A 17,586-nucleotide genomic window follows, 5' to 3' on the forward strand; every position below is an offset into this window, starting at 1 on the left:
ATGTTAGGTTCCGTATTAGGAGCTACCACCCAGGAAAAACATTGAGGCATCATAGTGGATAATACTTTAAAATCGTCGGCTCAGTGTGCTGCAGCAGTCAAAAAAGCAAACAGAATGTTAGGAATTATTAGGAAGGGAATGGTGAATAAAACGAAAAATATCATAATGCCTCTGTATCGCTCCATGGTGAGACTGCACCTTGAATACTGTGTACATCTCAAAAAAGATATAATTGTGATGGAGAAGGTACAGAGAAGGGCAACCAAAATATAAAAGGGATGGAACAGCTCCCCTATGAAGAAAGGCTGAAGAGGTTAGGGCTGTTCAGCTTGGAGAAGAGAGGGCTGAGGGGGGATATGATAGAGGTGTTTAAAATCATGAGAGGTCTTGAACGAGTAGATGTGACTCGGTTATTTACACTTTCAAATAATAGAAGGACTAAGGGGCATTCCATGAAGTTAGCAAATAGCACATTTAAGACTAATCGGAGAAAATTCTTTTTCACTCAATGCAAAATAAAGCTCTGGAACTTGTTGCCAGAGGATGTTGTTAGTGTAGTTAGTGTAGCTGGGTTCAAAAAGGTTTGGATAAGTTCTTGGAGGAGAAGTCCATTAACTGCTATTAATGAAGTTGACTAAGGGAATGGCCTCTGCAATACTGACATCAGTAGCATGGGATATTCTTGGTGTTTGGGTAATTGTCAGGTTCTTGTAGCCTGGTTTGGCCTCTGTTGGAAACAGGATGCTGGGCTTGATGTACTCTTGGTCTGACCCAGCATAGCAATTTCTTACGTTATGATCCCCTTGTGTACAGCCATCAGGTCAGAATATTGTCCGACAATGAGACGATAGTGGCTTATAGCAATCAGCAGGGTGGTACAAGATTTGTGCAATGGCTCAACAAGCTCAGGAACTGATCCACTGGGCAGAGTAGCATCTGACGTTGATAGCGGTTTCTTACATAGCTGGGACTGACAATATGCAGGCGGATTTCCTCAGCCATCAACAGCTAGATTCCGGGGAATGGGAGCTGTTGGACTATGTAGTGGTTCTCATCAGTTCCAGGTGGGGCAAGCTCTCCTTGGACTTAATGGCGATGTAGCAGAATGCCACGGTGGCCTGCTTTTTCTGTCCCAGAAGAGAGTATGGAGCAGAGGGAGTCAACACCTTGGTTCTTCCTTGGCCGAGAGACATTCTGCTGTATGTCTTTCTGCTGTGGCTGCTGGTGTGGCAAGATATTGCAGTGCATGGAGGTGTATCTGGGAGTTGTGATTCTATTGGCTCTGGAGTGGCCTCAGAGGCCCTGGTTTGCAGATCTGGTCAGTCTAGTGCTAGACAGCCCATTGAGGCTCGCTCATCTCTCGAACCTTCTGCATCAAGATCCCATATTTTCAGATCAGGCGGCTTGGCTTTTGAGAGGAAACACTTAAGGGACAAAGGTTATTCTGAGTAAGTTATTGCTACTCTTTTGTAAGCTAGGACGTCTTCCACCTCCTTGGCATATGTGAGGGTCTGGAAGGTGTTTGAGGATTGGTGCTTGAAGCAAGGTGTTGCTCCTATGCGAGCTTCCATAGCGAATATTCTTAATTTCTTGCAAAGAGGTTTGCTGAAGGGTTTGTCCTTCAATTGCCTCAGAGTTCAGGGGCAGCCTTGGGATGTCTCCGGGGCAAGGTGCATGAAGTGGCACTGTCTGCACACCCGGATGTTGTGCATTTCCTCCATGGAGTGAAGCATTTGCATCCTCTGGTTCAGAAACTGTGTCCCTCCTGGAGCCTTAACCTGGTTCTGAAAGGCACGTGTGTGGTGCCATTTGAGCCTCTCAAAAGGACTACCGTAAAGGATCTGATGTTGACGGTGGTTTTCGTGGTGGTGATTTGATCCGCTAGATGGATTTCAGAGCTTCAAGCCTTGTCATGTAGGGAGCCTTTCTTGAGAATTTCGGATTTGGGGATTTCTTTGAGCATGGTTCCAACCTTTCTGCTGAAGGTGGTTTTGTCTTTTCACGTAAATCAGTCAGTGGAGATCCTGGCTTTCCCGAACTTGGAGTCTATGGCGCCTCATATGAGGGAGTTACGGCTATTGGATGTTAAGCGCACATTGTTGCAGTATCTTAAAGTAACTAATTGCTTCTGGTTATGGGATCACATTTTGGTACTGTGGAGAGGTGCAAAGAAAGTGCATAAGGCATCAAAAGCCACAATTGCACTGTGGTTAAAGGAGGCTATTGACTCTGCGTATATCTGTCAGGGGCGTCCAGTATCAGAAGGTTTAAGGGCTCGTTCTACTCGCTCCCAGGCGGCGTCCTGGGCCAAATGTCAGTAAGTGTCACCACAACAGATTTGCAGGGTGGCTACTTGGAAGTCTTTGCACACTTTCGCCAAACATTATCATTTGGATGTCCGGGCCCCAGAGGCCATGGGCTTTGCTGAGATTGTACTTCAGGCAGGACTCTCACAGTCCCACTCCTTTTAGGGAAGCTTTGGTACATCCCAGGAGTCTGGACTGATCTGGATACGTACAGGGAAAGGAAAATTAGTTACCTGTAAATTTTCATTCCTGTAGTACCACAGATCAGTACAGAGTCCTGCCCAGTTGGAGAAGGGAGATTTGGAGTCCACTCGATCTGTTATGGCAATTAATCTGAAGAATGACATAGGTTTTGTTGGTCCTTCTTTTTCTAACCCTTCATGTTTTTTTAATGGGGACAAGTTTATCTGTTCTACGTTTTCACTTCCCACTGCTCGTTCTGGGGTCAATTATTAGTGGTTGGTAGTAGTGGTTTTCTACTATCTTGGTTTTGGTACAGGTCAATACTGAGGGACTACAGGTGTATTGTGCCTATGGACCCTTGAGCTGAGACAAGGGTGAGGTCTCCACCAAGGGCAAGCCCCCAGTGATCCTCATCATCGGGAGGTGGTACAGATGGGGAGGACCCAACAGGAGCTTCATCTATACCAGCCCACGTTCCCCTCAGGTTGAGCCCTTGGGTGCTGGGACCGGCAGGACTAAGGTGCAGGTCACGCTTGAAGAGGTGTCCGGAAGTAGGCAAGGCGGTGTCAGGCAGACCGGGTCGAGGCTGGCAGCAGGCAGGCGAGACTAGGAGTGGACCGGAGGTCAGGGCAGGCAGCAAAGACGTGGAGTCAGGAAACCAAGCAGAAGTGAAAACCAGAAAGTTAGTCCAAGGACGGGTGCAGGAGTGGAGATGGGATGAACACACAGGAACATGAAGACACACTGGAACACAGGATCAGGAACACACACTGGAACACAGGATCAGGAACACAAACTGGAACACAGGATCAGGAACACAAACTGAAACACAGGACCAGGACCCGGAACACAAACTGGAACACAGGACCAGGAACACAAACTGGAACGCAGGATCAGGAACAGAGACTGGAACGCAGGATCAGGAACAGAGACTGGAACGCAGGATCAGGAACAGAGACTGGAACGCAGGACAGGAGCAGAGACTAAAAGGCAGGAACTAGCAACAATGCAGTCACCACGGAGCAGGACCTGTTGCCAAGGCAAGGTGTTGAGGTCTGAGCTGGGTTTAAATACCCAGGTTCAGTGATGTCATCTTCCAGGGCCGCGCAGTAGTTTCCCCTGCAGCCCCTTTAAGAGGAGGAGACAGACCCGCGCGCCGTAAGGAGACGCATGCAGAGATGGAGTTGGCGGCATCCAGGACCGCATGGGCAGGCCACTGCCGCATGGCTCAGAGCTGAGTCATCTCGAACGCCGGGAAGAGGAGTCAGCGTGGGCATCTGTGACAGGTAAAGGGGCACGGCCGTGGTGGCTCGAGGCCGGGAATCCCAACAAGGTGGCAAACTAGGTTACATGGCAGTGCCTGTAAAACTTTCTCTGTCTCCATCTGCTGGGGGGGGAACCCAGGAGTCTGGAATGATCTGTGGGTACTACAGGAACCAAAATTAGCAGGTAAGAACCAATTTTCCTACATGTATTGGCTCAATACATGACTACTCGATAAGACTCCATCTCTCTCCTTATATACGCCCAATCAATATTCTCTTTTCTTCTCCTCTATCAATAGGAACCCTCCATTCCCTTCTTATTTGTAATATTATATATATTCCCAAAGAAGAAGCCCAAAGAAACTCCTATACATCCTTTATTCAGGTTAGCTCCCAATTTTGAGGTGTAAATATTAACCAAATATATTATGTTGATCACTGTTGCCATGTTCTTTCAATCCTTGTTGTATATATAATTCATTGTAAAGCCTGTTGCTGCATCATGTTCCACTGTAAAGCGAGGTGATGTTACTGACGTGCCGCCCCGTATATAAGAAACCTTACATAAATAAATAAATAATCTTCACAACTGAAAACCCAAGAGCACTGTTTCTGTTGAATTGTTGTTTTACAGCTGATTGTACAGGCCTCTGTCAGAACGGAGGGCAATGTCTGGAGGGGAAGTGCCAGTGCCAAGGAGGCTACTCAGGAGAATTCTGTGACACACGTGAGTTCCAAGGAGAAAGGTTCTTATTTTCTAGCTTCTTCAGGGGGAACCTTTCTTAATAACAATTTGTAAATATGGTTGTTTCAATGTGGACCATCTATTGTACTAAATACTTTGTACAACAGCATTGTTATTAAGAAAAGTTCTGCTAAGTTATCTCGCTAAGTCCTCCTTAACCTGGAATGGCCTCAGAACACTCCCAAGTTATCCAAGTAAGTTTTATCTGGAAAAATGCTGGTGATATTCCAGTGTCGGCATTTACCCAGATAACTTTCAGAAAACTCAAACGTTATCTGGTTAAATGCCTCTGAATATCAACCTCTTACAGATTATGTACATATAGAAGGTTATAAGGGTAAACCCCCACTCACTTCACAAGGGGCTATGCTTCAGAGACTGCTAAGCACTGCTAAGCACTTTCCAACTTGGTGATTCAGCTATGAGGGACAGACTAATCTGTAAATCCCAGACCCACGTGTTCTGTTCCAAATCAAAGACTTAATTGTACTGAACAAATTAAATAAATCAGTTCAAAAGTACAAAAATATTAAAACAGATTGCAAAGTATTAATAATAAAAAAAAAAAATTTAGCTCTTTGTTACATTTACTGGAATCCATGCCATATTTTTTTTCTGAAACTTGGGTTCTTGAGCAGAACTTCAGGGACTTCTGGTTCCCAGAAAGGGTATTTTCTCCCTCACATTCCCCTGAAGCCAGGAAAATCAATTTCTCCCACTCACATAAGATTGCTACTTGGTTGGTGATCCAGTTTCTTAGAGAAACTCCTCTGTTCCTTAAATCTGAAGCAGGGCAGACGCCTGAATCTGGATGCAACTGGCTCCCTTGTAGAAATGACTTCAACTTGTCTTCATGCAGCTTTTGAGTGCACAGGCACATGGCTGCCTGCCAGTGCTCCCTGGAAGACCTTCCTTCCGACTCCTGGTGACTCCCTGAACCACTTATATAACCTCTGCTTGCTGACCTGAGTGCACAGGCACATGGCTGCCTGCCAGTGCTCCCTGGAAGACATTCCTTCCAACTCCTGGTGACTCCCTGAATCACTTATATAACCTCTGCTTGCTGACCTGAGTGCACAGGCACATGGCTGCCTGCCAGTGCTCCCTGGAAGACCTTCCGACCCCTGGTGACTCCCTGAATCACTTATATAACCTCTGCTTGCTGACCTGAGTGCACAGGCACATGGCTGCCTCCCAGTGCTCCCTGGAAGACATTCCTTCCAACTCCTGGTGACTCCCTGAATCACTTATATAACCTCTGCTTGCTGACCTGAGTGCACAGGCACATGGCTGCCTCCCAGTGCTCCCTGGAAGACATTCCTTCCAACTCCTGGTGACTCCCTGAATCACTTATATAACCTCTGCTTGCTGACCCACCTTTCCCATCACTCAAAATATCCACTGCACTCATGAAGCAGGTTATTGCGCGATGTTTCTGCTTTCTATCCCATGCTGAAACCTAATGGGCTTTCCATTAGTAAAAGATATTTTGTTCTCTGTCTTTAAATATAGAAAAATGTCTTCTCTATAATCCTATTTTTTGAAAGGATTAAGCAAATAAGCACTGTTTGAATAGTAATAAAAGAGCTTCCAGATTCTACACAAGACAGAAGTTACATTTTTTATTGTGTTTTCTTGCAGCGATCTGTGACTCCGGCTGTAATAATGGCTGGTGCCAGAGCCCAAACAACTGTTCCTGCTACTGGGGATACAGCGGAGACGACTGCTCAGTTGGTGAGAGAGGGGGAGAATGGTACATGAGGTGCATGAATAAAAACTTGTAACAACACAGGGAGGAAAAGCAATTGAAAGGAAAGATGAATGATTTAGGAAACCCATTTTCAAGCAGCCAAGGTACTGTGCATTATACACACAGACTTTACCAAGTACCTTTGAAGTTAAGTTACAGGCATAAGTTTGCTTTGAAATAACACAGATAATTGGCCCAACACATGCGAGCATTACATCGCTCAAAGCTACCTTGACTGTTCAGAAAGTGTAACCTGTGCAATGAAATTTATTCTCATTAAAAATAGGAATGTATACGTATACATGCCAACTTCGCCCCTCTCCCAAAACGCCTCTTTGCAGGTCACAGAAAGGTACAAGCAAAACTGGGTTCTATGCACACTTTTTGCATGAACTGAGATCAGGTCTGTTTTAGCAGAGCAATGCATGCACATAAAACCTAGTTGGCTTTGAAAATTAGCCATTAAATGAGCAGAGTAATATGGGATATTGTTATTTGACCAGCACTAGCCACATGCAGTCAGGTGATTAGAAGTAACTTAGCAGCAAGCTACTGCTTATATAACCAGGCTCTCAGCAATACTTCCGTTGGTCCCTATATTTACTACATGCCCTACAGTCTTGGGCTAGCAGGACTAGAGTCCCCCAGATTCCTGCATGTCATGGTCGGTCTGGCCAATTTGTGGATGCCCCCACACAGGGGGAGAGCAGGAGTCAGGATCAGACAGGTCATACGTATGGTCTTCTGTAGCATGCAATCGAGGCAGAAATGAAGCATGGTCAGTGTTCAGGCAGAGGTCCAGACAGGAAAGATCAAGCAAGGTCAGAAGACGAAATGCTGACCAGAGGGCAACACAAAGCAAAGCAGGGCAGGAACCAGGGCCAGCATGCCTCCATTGCTCCTACCATGTGACAGAGGCTGACCAATGGCACCAGTAGCCCCTGTGTCATAATGAGGGCAAAGGCTATCGGCACCATTTTGCATACCGGCAGCCGACAACCTGAGTGCAAGAGATCACGCCAGGACCCCCGCTGGACCACCAGGGACTTTTGGCAAGTCTTGGGGGCATTAACTTTTAAGGGCAAGCTGCTTTTGGAGAAGATTTGGAAGAGCTGAAAAAGCATCTGGGTGAGAATAAAGTTCACAAGTTACCCGAAGGCAAGCCTAGAGGTCCTCCTAGACGGACACGTAAGTGACCCCATGTGCGGTATATAAAAAACTTTTAAATAAAAATAAAAAAATAAAAAATAGAGGAGCAAAGAATTCTTCTGGACACTTTTGGTTCCGGGGGATGAGGCTTTTTTGTCAAGGAAAGTCATCGGCAGGGGCTCAGAGACCGGCTTTGGGAAGGCAACAGTCCTGGAACCAATCCTTTCGGGGCAAAAGCCAAACAGGGATGGCTCTGGCCAGGGTGGCACTGGAGTCAAATCCGCACAATGAAGTGAGGCCAGCCCACTCCTCCGTCCTGGTTATAGGGGGTTGGTTCACTTTTTTTACGAGGAATGGGCCAAAATCACTATGGACTAGTGGGTCTTAGGCATGATAGAACAATGTTATGCTTTAGCATTTTCTCGCCCACTTCGGGACCTGTTCTGCTCACACTTGCTCCTTCCCAGAAAAAAGACAAGTGGTACAATAGACCCTCGACTGTCTACGGATACTTAGAGCTATTGTTCCCATTCCTGTAGAAGAACAAGGGACAGGACATTACTCCATTTACTTCGTGGTTCCAAAGAAGGAAGGAACTTTTCGTCTAGTTTTGGATTTGCAGAAAGTAAATGTTACTCTCAAGGTTCCTCATTTTCACATGGAAACTCTCTGCTCAGTCATTGCAGTGGTGCAAAAGGGAGAGTTCTTGACATCCCTGGATCTGACCAAGGTGTACTTGCACATAGGCATCCAGCCTGACCAACAGAGATTTCTGCTTTTCAAGATCCTTGGCAGGCATTTTCAATTTTTCACCCTGCCGTTAGGGCTGGTGAAGGCTCCAAGGACTTTTTACCAAGCTGATGGTGGTGGTAGCAGCTGCCCTCAGGAAATAGGGGGTACTAGTGCATCCATATCTAGATGACTGGCTCATTCGGGAAAAATCGGAGGCTCACTGCAGACAGGTAGTGGATCTGTACTTGGACTAGTGCTTTTCAATATATTAATAAATGATCTGGAAAGGAATACGATGAGTGAGGTTATCAAACTTGCAGATGATACAAAATTATTCAGAATAGTTAAATCATAAACGGATTGTGATAAATTTCAGGAGGACCTTGCGAGACTGGAAGATTGGGCATCCAAATGGCAGATGAAATTTAATGCGGACAAGTGCAAAGTGTTTCATATAGGGAACAATAACCCATGCAGTAGTTACATGATGTTAGGTTCCATATTAGGAGCTACGACCCAGGAAAAAGATCTAGGCATCATAGTGGATAATACTTTGAAATCGTTGGCTCAATGTGCTGCAGCAGTCAAAAAAGCAAACAGAATGTTAGGAATTATTAAGAAGGGAATGGTTAATAAAATGGAAAATGTCATAATGCCTCTGTATCACTCCATGGTGAGATCGCACCTTGAATACTGTGTACAATTCTGGTCGCCACATCTCAAAAAAGATATAGTTGTGATGGAGAATGTACAGAGAAGGGCAACCAAAATGAGAAAGGGGATGGAACAGCTCCCCTATGAGGAAAGGCTAAAGAGGTTAGGGCTGTTCAACTTGGAGAAGAGACGGCTGAGGGGGGATATGATAGAGGTCTTTTAAATCATGATAGGTCTTGAACGAGTAGATGTGAATTGGTTATTTACACTTTCGGATAAGAGAAGGACTAAGGGGCACTCCATGAAGTTAGCAAGTGGCACATTTAAGACTAATCAGAGAAAATTCTTTTTCACTCAATGGACAATTTAACTCTGAAATTTGTTGCCAGAGGATGTGATTAGTGTAGCTGGGTTTACAAAAGGTTTGGATAAGTTCTTGGAAGAGAAATCCATTAACTGCTATTAATCAAGTTGACTTAGGAAATGGCCTTCGCAATTACTGGTATCAATAGCAGGGGATCTTCTTGGTGTTTGGTTAATTGCCAGGTTCTTGTAGCCTGGTTTGGCCTCTGTTGGAAACAGGATGCTGGGCTTGATGGATCTTTGGTCTGACCCAATATAGCAATTTCTTATCTTCTTATGTTATGATCCCCTTGTGCACAGCCATCAGGTCAGAATATTGTCCGACAATGCGACGATAGTGGCTTATAGCAATCAGCAGGGTGGTACAAGATTTGTGCAATGGCTCAACAAGCTTGGGAACTGATCCACTGGGCAGAGTAGCATCTGACGTTGATAGCGGTTTCTTACATAGCTGGGACTGACAATATGCAGGCGGATTTCCTCAGCTGTCAACAGCTAGATTCCGGAGAATGGGAGCTGTTGGACTATGTAGTGGTTCTCATCAGTTCCAGGTGGGGCAAGCTCTCCTTGGACTTAATGGCGATGTAGCAGAATGCCACGGTGGCCTGCTTTTTCTGTCCCAGAAGAGAGTATGGAGCAGAGGGAGTCGACACCTTGGTTCTCCCTTGGCCGAGAGACATTCTGCTGTATGTGTTTCTGCTGTGGCTGCTGGTGTGGCAAGATATTGCAGTGCATGGAGGTGTATCTGGGAGTTGTGATTTCTAGTGGCTCCGGAGTGGCCTCAGAGGCCCTGGTTTGCAGATCTGGTCAGTCTAGTGCTAGACAGCCCATTGAGGCTCACTCATCTCTCGAACCTTCTGCATCAAGATCCCATATTTTCAGATCAGGCGGCTTGGCTTTTGAGAGGAAACACTTAAGGGACAAAGGTTATTCTGAGTAAGTTATTGCTACTCTTTTGCAAGCTAGGATGTCTTCCACCTCCTTGGCATATGTGAGGGTCTAGAAGGTGTTTGAGGATTGGTGCTTGAAGCAAGGTCTTGCTCCTATGTGAGCTACCATAGCGAATATTCTTAATTTCTTGCAAAGAGGTTTGCTGAAGGGTTTGTCCTTCAATTGCCTCAGAGTTCAGGGGCAGCCTTGGGATGTCTCCGGGGCAAGGTGCATGAAGTGGCACTGTCTGCACACCCGGATGTTGTGCATTTCCTCCATGGAGCCAAGCATTTGCATCCTCTGGTTCAGAAACTGTCCCGCCTGGAGCCTTAACCTGTTTCTGAAAGGCACGTGTGTGGTGCCATTTGAGCCTCTCAAAAGGACTACCGTAAAGGATCAGATGTTGAAGGTGGTTTTCTTGGTGGTGATTTGTTCCGCTAGATGGATTTCAGAGCTTCAAGCCTTGTCATGTAGGGAGCCTTTCTTGAGAATTTCGGATTTGGGGATTTCTTTGAGCATGGTTCCAACCTTTCTACTGACATTATCGTTTGGATGTCCGGGCCCCAGAGGCCATCGGCTTTGCTGAGATTGTACTTCAGGCAGGACTCTCATAGTCCCACTCCTTTTAGGGAAGCTTTGGTACATCCCAGGAGTCTGGACTGATCTGGATACGTACAGGGAAAGGAAAATTAGTTACCTGTAAATTTTCATTCCTGTAGTACCACAGATCAGTACAGAGTCCTGCCCAGTTGGGGAAGGGAGATTTGGAGTCCACTCGATCTGTTATGGCAATTAATCTGAAGAATGACATAGGTTTTGTTGGTCCTTCTTTTTCTAATCCTTCATGTTTTTTTAATGGGGACAAGTTTATCTGTTCTAAGTTTTCACTTCCCACTGCTCGTTCTGGGGTCAATTATTAGTGGTTGGTAGTAGTGGTTTTCTACTATCTTGGTTTTGGTACAGGTCAATACTGAGGGACTACAGGTGTATTGTGCCTATGGACCCTTGAGCTGCGACGAGGGTGTAGTCTCCACCAAGGGCAAGCCCCCAGTGATCCTCATCATCAGGAGGTGGTACAGATGGGGAGGACCCAACAGGAGCTTCATCTATACCAGCCCACGTTCCCCTCAGGTTGAGCCCTTGGGTGCTGGGACCGGCAGGACTAAGGTGCAGGCCACGCCTGAAGAGGTGTCCGGAAGTAGGCAAGGCGGTGTCAGGCAGACCGGGTCGAGGCTGGCAGCAGGCAGGCGAGACTAGGAGCAGACAGGAGGTTAGGGCAGGCAGCGAAGTGGCAGGACGGAGAGACAGGCCGGAGGTCAGGGCAGGCAGCGAAGAAGCGGAGTCAGGAAACCAAGCAGAAGTGAAAGCCAGGAACTTAGTCCAAGGACGGGTGCAGGAGTGGAGATGGGATGAACACACAGGAACAGGAAGATACACTGGAACACAGGATCAGGAACACAAACTGGAACACAGGACCAGGAACACAAACTGGAACACAGGACCCGGAACACAAACTGAAACACAGGATCAGGAACACAAACTGGAACACAGGACCAGGAACACAAACTGGAACACAGGATCAGGAACACAAACTGAAACACAGGACCAGGAACACAAACTGAAACACAGGACCAGGAACACAAACTGAAACACAGGACCAGGAACACAAACTGGAACACAGGACCAGGAACACAAACTGAAACACAGGACCAGGAACACAAACTGGAACACAGGACCAGGAACACAAACTGAAACACAGGACCAGGAACACAAACTGGAACACAGGACCAGGAACACAAACTGGAACACAGGATCAGGAACACAAACTGGAACACAGGATCAGGAACACAAACTGAAACACAGGACCAGGAACACAAACTGGAACACAGGATCAGGAACACAAACTGGAACACAGGATCAGGAACACAAACTGGAACACAGGACCCGGAACACAAACTGGAACACAGGACCAGGAACACAAACTGGAACACAGGATCAGGAACACAAACTGAAACACAGGACCAGGAACACAAACTGGATCGCAGGATCAGGACCAGAGACTGAAAGGCAGGAACTAGCAACAATGCAGTCACCACGGAGCAGGACCTGTTCCAAGCAAGGTGTTGAAGTCTGAGCTGGGTTTAAATACCCAGGTTCAGTGATGTCATCTTCCAGGGCTGTGCAGAGGTTTCCTGCTGTGGCCCCTTTAAGAGGAGGAGACAGAGCCGCGCGCCCTAAGGAGACGCATGCAGAGATGGAGTCGGCGGCATCCAGGGCCGCATGGGCAGGCCACTGCCGCATGGCCCGGAGCTGAGCCATCTCGATCCGCCGAGAAGAGGAGTCAGCGTGGGCATCTGTGACAGGTAAAGGGGCACGGCCATGGTGGCTCGAGGCCGGGAATCCCAACAAGGTGGCAAACTAGGTTACATGGCAGTGCCTGTAAAACTTTCTCTGTCTCCATCTGCTGGGGGGGTGGGGAACCCAGGAGTCTGGAATGATCTGTGGGTACTACAGGAAGGAAAATTAGCAGGTAAGAACCGATTTTCCTACATGTATTGGCTCAATAATCTTAACAACTGAAAACCCAAGACCACTGTTTCTGTTGAATTATTGTTTTACAGTTAATTGTTCAGCCCGCTGTCAGAATGGGGAGTGTCTGGATGGGAAATGCGAGTGCAAAGAAGGCTACTCAGGGGAATTCTGTGAATACGGTGAGTTCCAAGGACAAATGTTCTTATTTTCTAGCATTAAAGGGAAACAGAGAAATGAAGGATTTGCAAGAAGGAACTCTACATACTGCTTTCCCTTTTAATCAGGAAGGAAGGCCTCAGCATGAATCCAATGGCTGTCAATGCTAAATACACTAGTAAAGATGGTCGATAGGATCATATTAGCTGCTGCTGAAAATATCACCTTTCCTGCTTTTTTTACTTGTCTTGCAAGCATAATTGAAAATGTTTATTATAACAAAACGGTAATTTAGCTTTGTGGACTGGCTTTAAAATACTGCAGTCAGGGTCAGAGTTTGTACAATGTGCCACTTACTGCCTAATTCACTAAGGCTTTTCTCCTAATGTGGGACAATTTTTTTTTTTAAACTGGAGGGCATTGATGCAAACGCCCCTGAGTGCTTTCCTTTTGAAAATTGCTCCAGGTATAAAAGCCTCACAGAGATTTGCATTTGCTTTTTCTGTGGGCGCCTTTCCTTTGAAGATAATGTACTTAGATTTGAAAATGTTAATCTACGAGTGCTATTTCCCTTCCTATATCTAACCACCCTCCTAGGGACTGCCTAGGGTTTATCCAGCTAAAAGTGTGCATGTGCCTGTAGCCATGTAAAGGCCAGACAGTTTCCACACAGCCAAGCTATCCCAGGAAATCAGTATTTATCTAGCTAAATGTCTTTTGAAAATTCTCTTCCAGGTGTATATGGGAAAAAGGTTATTAAATCAGACCCCCAAATGACCTTGAGCAAGTCACTTAACCTACCTTTGTGCAAATTTATATTATAATCTCTTCAGAGCGAGGACCTTGACATTAGCACTATGCAAACAATTAACTTTACTATGTTTAAGTCCAAATTGGAGAACATGATGAATAGCTATTCAGGTTCACTGGAGAATACAAATTTTGGAGATTCAGTGACAGAGGCGGGCACATTTGGTGCCCAAATAGAAGAAAATTGTACACAACTGATCTATAAAGAAAGAACTTGATCCCAACCAGCTCTAATTAACAACTGCTTCATGTCTCTATGAATGAATGCATTTTACAAATGTAAATTTATTTATTTATTTATTTATTTATTTATTATTTTTGTTATACCGAGTTTCATGATAGGGATCACATCAACCCGGTTTACAAATAACAATGTGTGCAAAATATAGTGTAACGTAATACAAATTTCCAATAAAAATTTGAACTTTAAATACAGAGAATCAATTGAAAGGTGTGAGAAAGTTACAATGAAACAGGGAAAATAAACTTGGAACTGGAACAGGGAAATGAAACAGGGAAAATAAACTTGGAACTGGAAGCATTTATGGAAAATAAACTTGGAACTGCAACAAAAGCATTAAAAAGAGACAATTAAAACATTCAAAATGTACTCACTATAGGGGGAAAAAAGGACAGGAGGGAAATGATAGAAACCTTCAGATAAGTGACTTCTATTAAGGGTCCCATAAAGTTTGGGAAGGTGACATTCATGGACAAGGAGTCATTATGTGATGTTGAGGAGAGGAAGGCTCAGAGGGTTCATGTGTAATCCCTCCTGAATGGGGTACATAAAACCTGGGAAGGTCTGCTGCTAGTTTAGGAGTAGAGCACTAGAGTCTCAGTTACGTAGGGGCAGATGCAATACAGTGCACTCAGCCAAGCGCACTGTTTAACCCACAGTTGGACGCGGGTTGTGAAGGTGCAACCTAATGCCCTTATGTAATAAGGAGAATAGTGCCTCAACAACGCATGTCCAACGCCTGGGAAACTAACAGCTCTCATCACATGCAAATGCTTGGGAAGGAGGCTATTAGTTATTCATGCCCAATGCAAAAAAAAAAAAAGTGCATCCTATATGCAAATGTATGTGCTCAGAAATGAATGCCTTCCTGGAGCAGGTGTTAATTTCTCAGCACCTCAAAACGTTGTACAGAAAAGCAGAAAATAACACTTTTATGTACTTCCTTCAACTTAATATTGTGGCGATATTAAATCAGAGGAACAAAAAGGAGTTAGGTAAATAAAAAAATTTTTAATGATCTGACCACACCCAAGGTTCTGCTAACTCCAAATATCGCAGATATCCGGATAAGTTATCTCGCTAAGTCCTCCTTAACCTGGAATGGCCTCAGAACACTCCCAAGTTATCCAAGTAAGTTTTATCTGGAAAAATGCTGGTGATATTCCAGTGTCGGCATTTACCCAGATAACTTTCAGAAAACTCAAACGTTATCTGGTTAAATGCCTCTGAATATCAGCCTCTTACAGATTACGTACATATAGAAGGTTATAAGGGTAAACCCCCACTCACTTCACAAGGGGCTATGCTTCAGAGACTGCTAAGCACTTTCCAACTTGGTGATTCAGCTATGAGGGACAGACTAATCTGTAAATCAAGAAAAAACAGCCCAGACCCAAGTGTTCTGTTCCAAATCAAAGACTTAATTGCACTGAAGAAATTAAATAAATCAGTTCAAAAGTACAAAAATATTAAAGCGGATTGCAAAGTATTAATAATAAAAAAAAATTTAGCTCTTTGTGACATTTACTGGAATCCATGCCATAATTTTTTTCTCAAACTTGGGTTCTTGTTCTTGAGCAGAACTTCAGGGACTTCTGGTTCCCAGAAAGGGTATTTTCTCCCTCAGATCCCCCTGAAGCCAGGAAAATCAATTTCTCCCACTCACATAAGATTGCTACTTGGTTGGTGATCCAGTTTCTTAGAGAAACTCCTCTGTTCCTTAAATCTGAAGCAGGGCAGACGCCTGAATCTGGATGCAACTGGCTCCCTTGTAGAAATGACTTCAACTTGTCTTCATGCAGCTTTTGAGTGCACAGGCACATGGCTGCCTGCCAGTGCTCCCTGGAAGACCTTCCTTCCAACTCCTGGTGACTCCCTGAACCACTTATATAACCTCTGCTTGCTGACCTGAGTGCACAGGCACATGGCTGCCTCCCAGTGCTCCCTGGAAGACATTCCTTCCGACCCCTGGTGACTCCCTGAATCACTTATATAACCTCTGCTTGCTGACCTGAGTGCACAGGCACATGGCTGCCTGCCAGTGCTCCCTGGAAGACCTTCCTTCCAACTCCTGGTGACTCCCTGAACCACTTATATAACCTCTGCTTGCTGACCTGAGTGCACAGGCACATGGCTGCCTGCCAGTGCTCCCTGGAAGACCTTCCTTCCAACTCCTGGTGACTCCCTGAACCACTTATATAACCTCTGCTTGCTGACCTGAGTGCACAGGCACATGGCTGCCTCCCAGTGCTCCCTGGAAGACCTTCCGACCCCTGGTGACTCCCTGAACCACTTATATAACCTCTGCTTGCTGACCTGAGTGCACAGGCACATGGCTGCCTGCCAGTGCTCCCTGGAAGACATTCCTTCCAACTCCTGGTGACTCCCTGAATCACTTATATAACCTCTGCTTGCTGACCTGAGTGCACAGGCACATGGCTGCCTGCCAGTGCTCCCTGGAAGACCTTCCGACCCCTGGTGACTCCCTGAATCACTTATATAACCTCTGCTTGCTGACCCACCTTTCCCATCACTCAAAATATCCACTGCACTCATGAAGCAGGTTATTGCGAGATGTTTCTGCTTTCTATCCCATGCTGAAACCTAATGGGCTTTCCATTAGTAAAAGATATTTTGTTCTCTGTCTTTAAATATAGAAAAATGTCTTCTCTATAATCCTATTTTTTGAAAGGATTAAGCAAATAAGCACTGTTTGAATAGTAATAAAAGAGCTTCCAGATTCTACACAAGACAGAAGTTACATTTTTTTATTCTGTTTTCTTGCAGCGATCTGTGACTCCGGCTGTAATAATGGCTGGTGCCAGAGCCCAAACAACTGTTCCTGCTACCAGGGATACAGCGGAGACGACTGCTCAATTGGTGAGAGAGGGGGAGAATGGTACATGAGGTGCATGAACAAAAACTTTGTAACAACACAGGGAGGAAAAGCAATTGAAAGGAAAGATGAATCATTTAGGAAACCCATTTTCAAGCAGGCAAGGTACTGTGCATTATACACACAGACTTTACCAAGTACCTTTGAAGTGAATTTACAGGTATAAGTTTGCTTTGAAATAACACAGATAATTGGCCCAACACATGCGAGCATTACATCGCTCAAAGCTACCTTGACTGTTCAGAAAGTGTAACCTGTGCAATTAAATTTATTCTCATTAAAAATAGGAATGTATACGTATAAATGCCAACTTCGCCCCTCTCCCAAAACGCCTCTTTGCAGGTCACAGAAAGGCACAAGCAAAATTGGGTTCTATGCACACTTTTTGCATGAACTGAGATCAGGTCTGTTTTAGCAGAGCAATGCATGCATATAAAATCTAGTTGGCTTTGAAAATGAGCAGGGTAATATGGGATATTGTTATTCGACCAGCACTAGCCACATGCAGTCAGGTGATTAGAAGTAACTTAGCAGCAAGCTACTGCTTATATAACCAGGCTCTCAGCAATACTTCCGTTGGTCCCTATATTTACTACATGCCCTACAGTCTTGGGCTAGCAGGACTAGAGTCCCCCAGATTCCTGCATGTCATGGTCAGTCTGGCCAATTTGGGGATGCCCCCAAGCAGGGGGGGAGCAGGAGTCAGGAGCAGACAGGTCATACGTATGGTCTTCTGTAGCATGCAATCGAGGCAGAAATGAAGCATGGTCAGTGTTCAGGCAGAGGTCCAGACAGGAAAGATCAAGCAAGGTCAGAAGACGAAATGCTGACCAGAGGGCAACACAAAGCAAAGCAGGGCAGGAACCAGGGCCAG

General features: G+C 45.4%; 1 protein-coding gene across 3 annotated transcripts in view; it reads left to right on the forward strand.

Annotated features, from left to right (window-relative positions):
• LOC115074838 (tenascin-like) overlaps window positions 1-17,586 on the forward strand; it is a 67,716-nt gene that overhangs the window by 34,664 nt on the left and 15,466 nt on the right. For 2 of the 3 annotated variants that reach the window (XM_029574741.1, XM_029574743.1), the window contains exons 8-11: window positions 4,389-4,481; window positions 6,141-6,233; window positions 12,699-12,788; window positions 16,604-16,696. In XM_029574741.1, the coding sequence (XP_029430601.1) occupies window positions 4,389-4,481; window positions 6,141-6,233; window positions 12,699-12,788; window positions 16,604-16,696 (369 nt within the window). The remainder of the gene's footprint in view (window positions 1-4,388; window positions 4,482-6,140; window positions 6,234-12,698; window positions 12,789-16,603; window positions 16,697-17,586) is intronic. The other variant, XM_029574742.1, reaches the window with a different exon arrangement.

Source organism: Rhinatrema bivittatum, chromosome 13, assembly GCF_901001135.1.
Source record: "Rhinatrema bivittatum chromosome 13, aRhiBiv1.1, whole genome shotgun sequence".
Lineage (NCBI taxonomy): Eukaryota > Metazoa > Chordata > Amphibia > Gymnophiona > Rhinatrematidae > Rhinatrema > Rhinatrema bivittatum.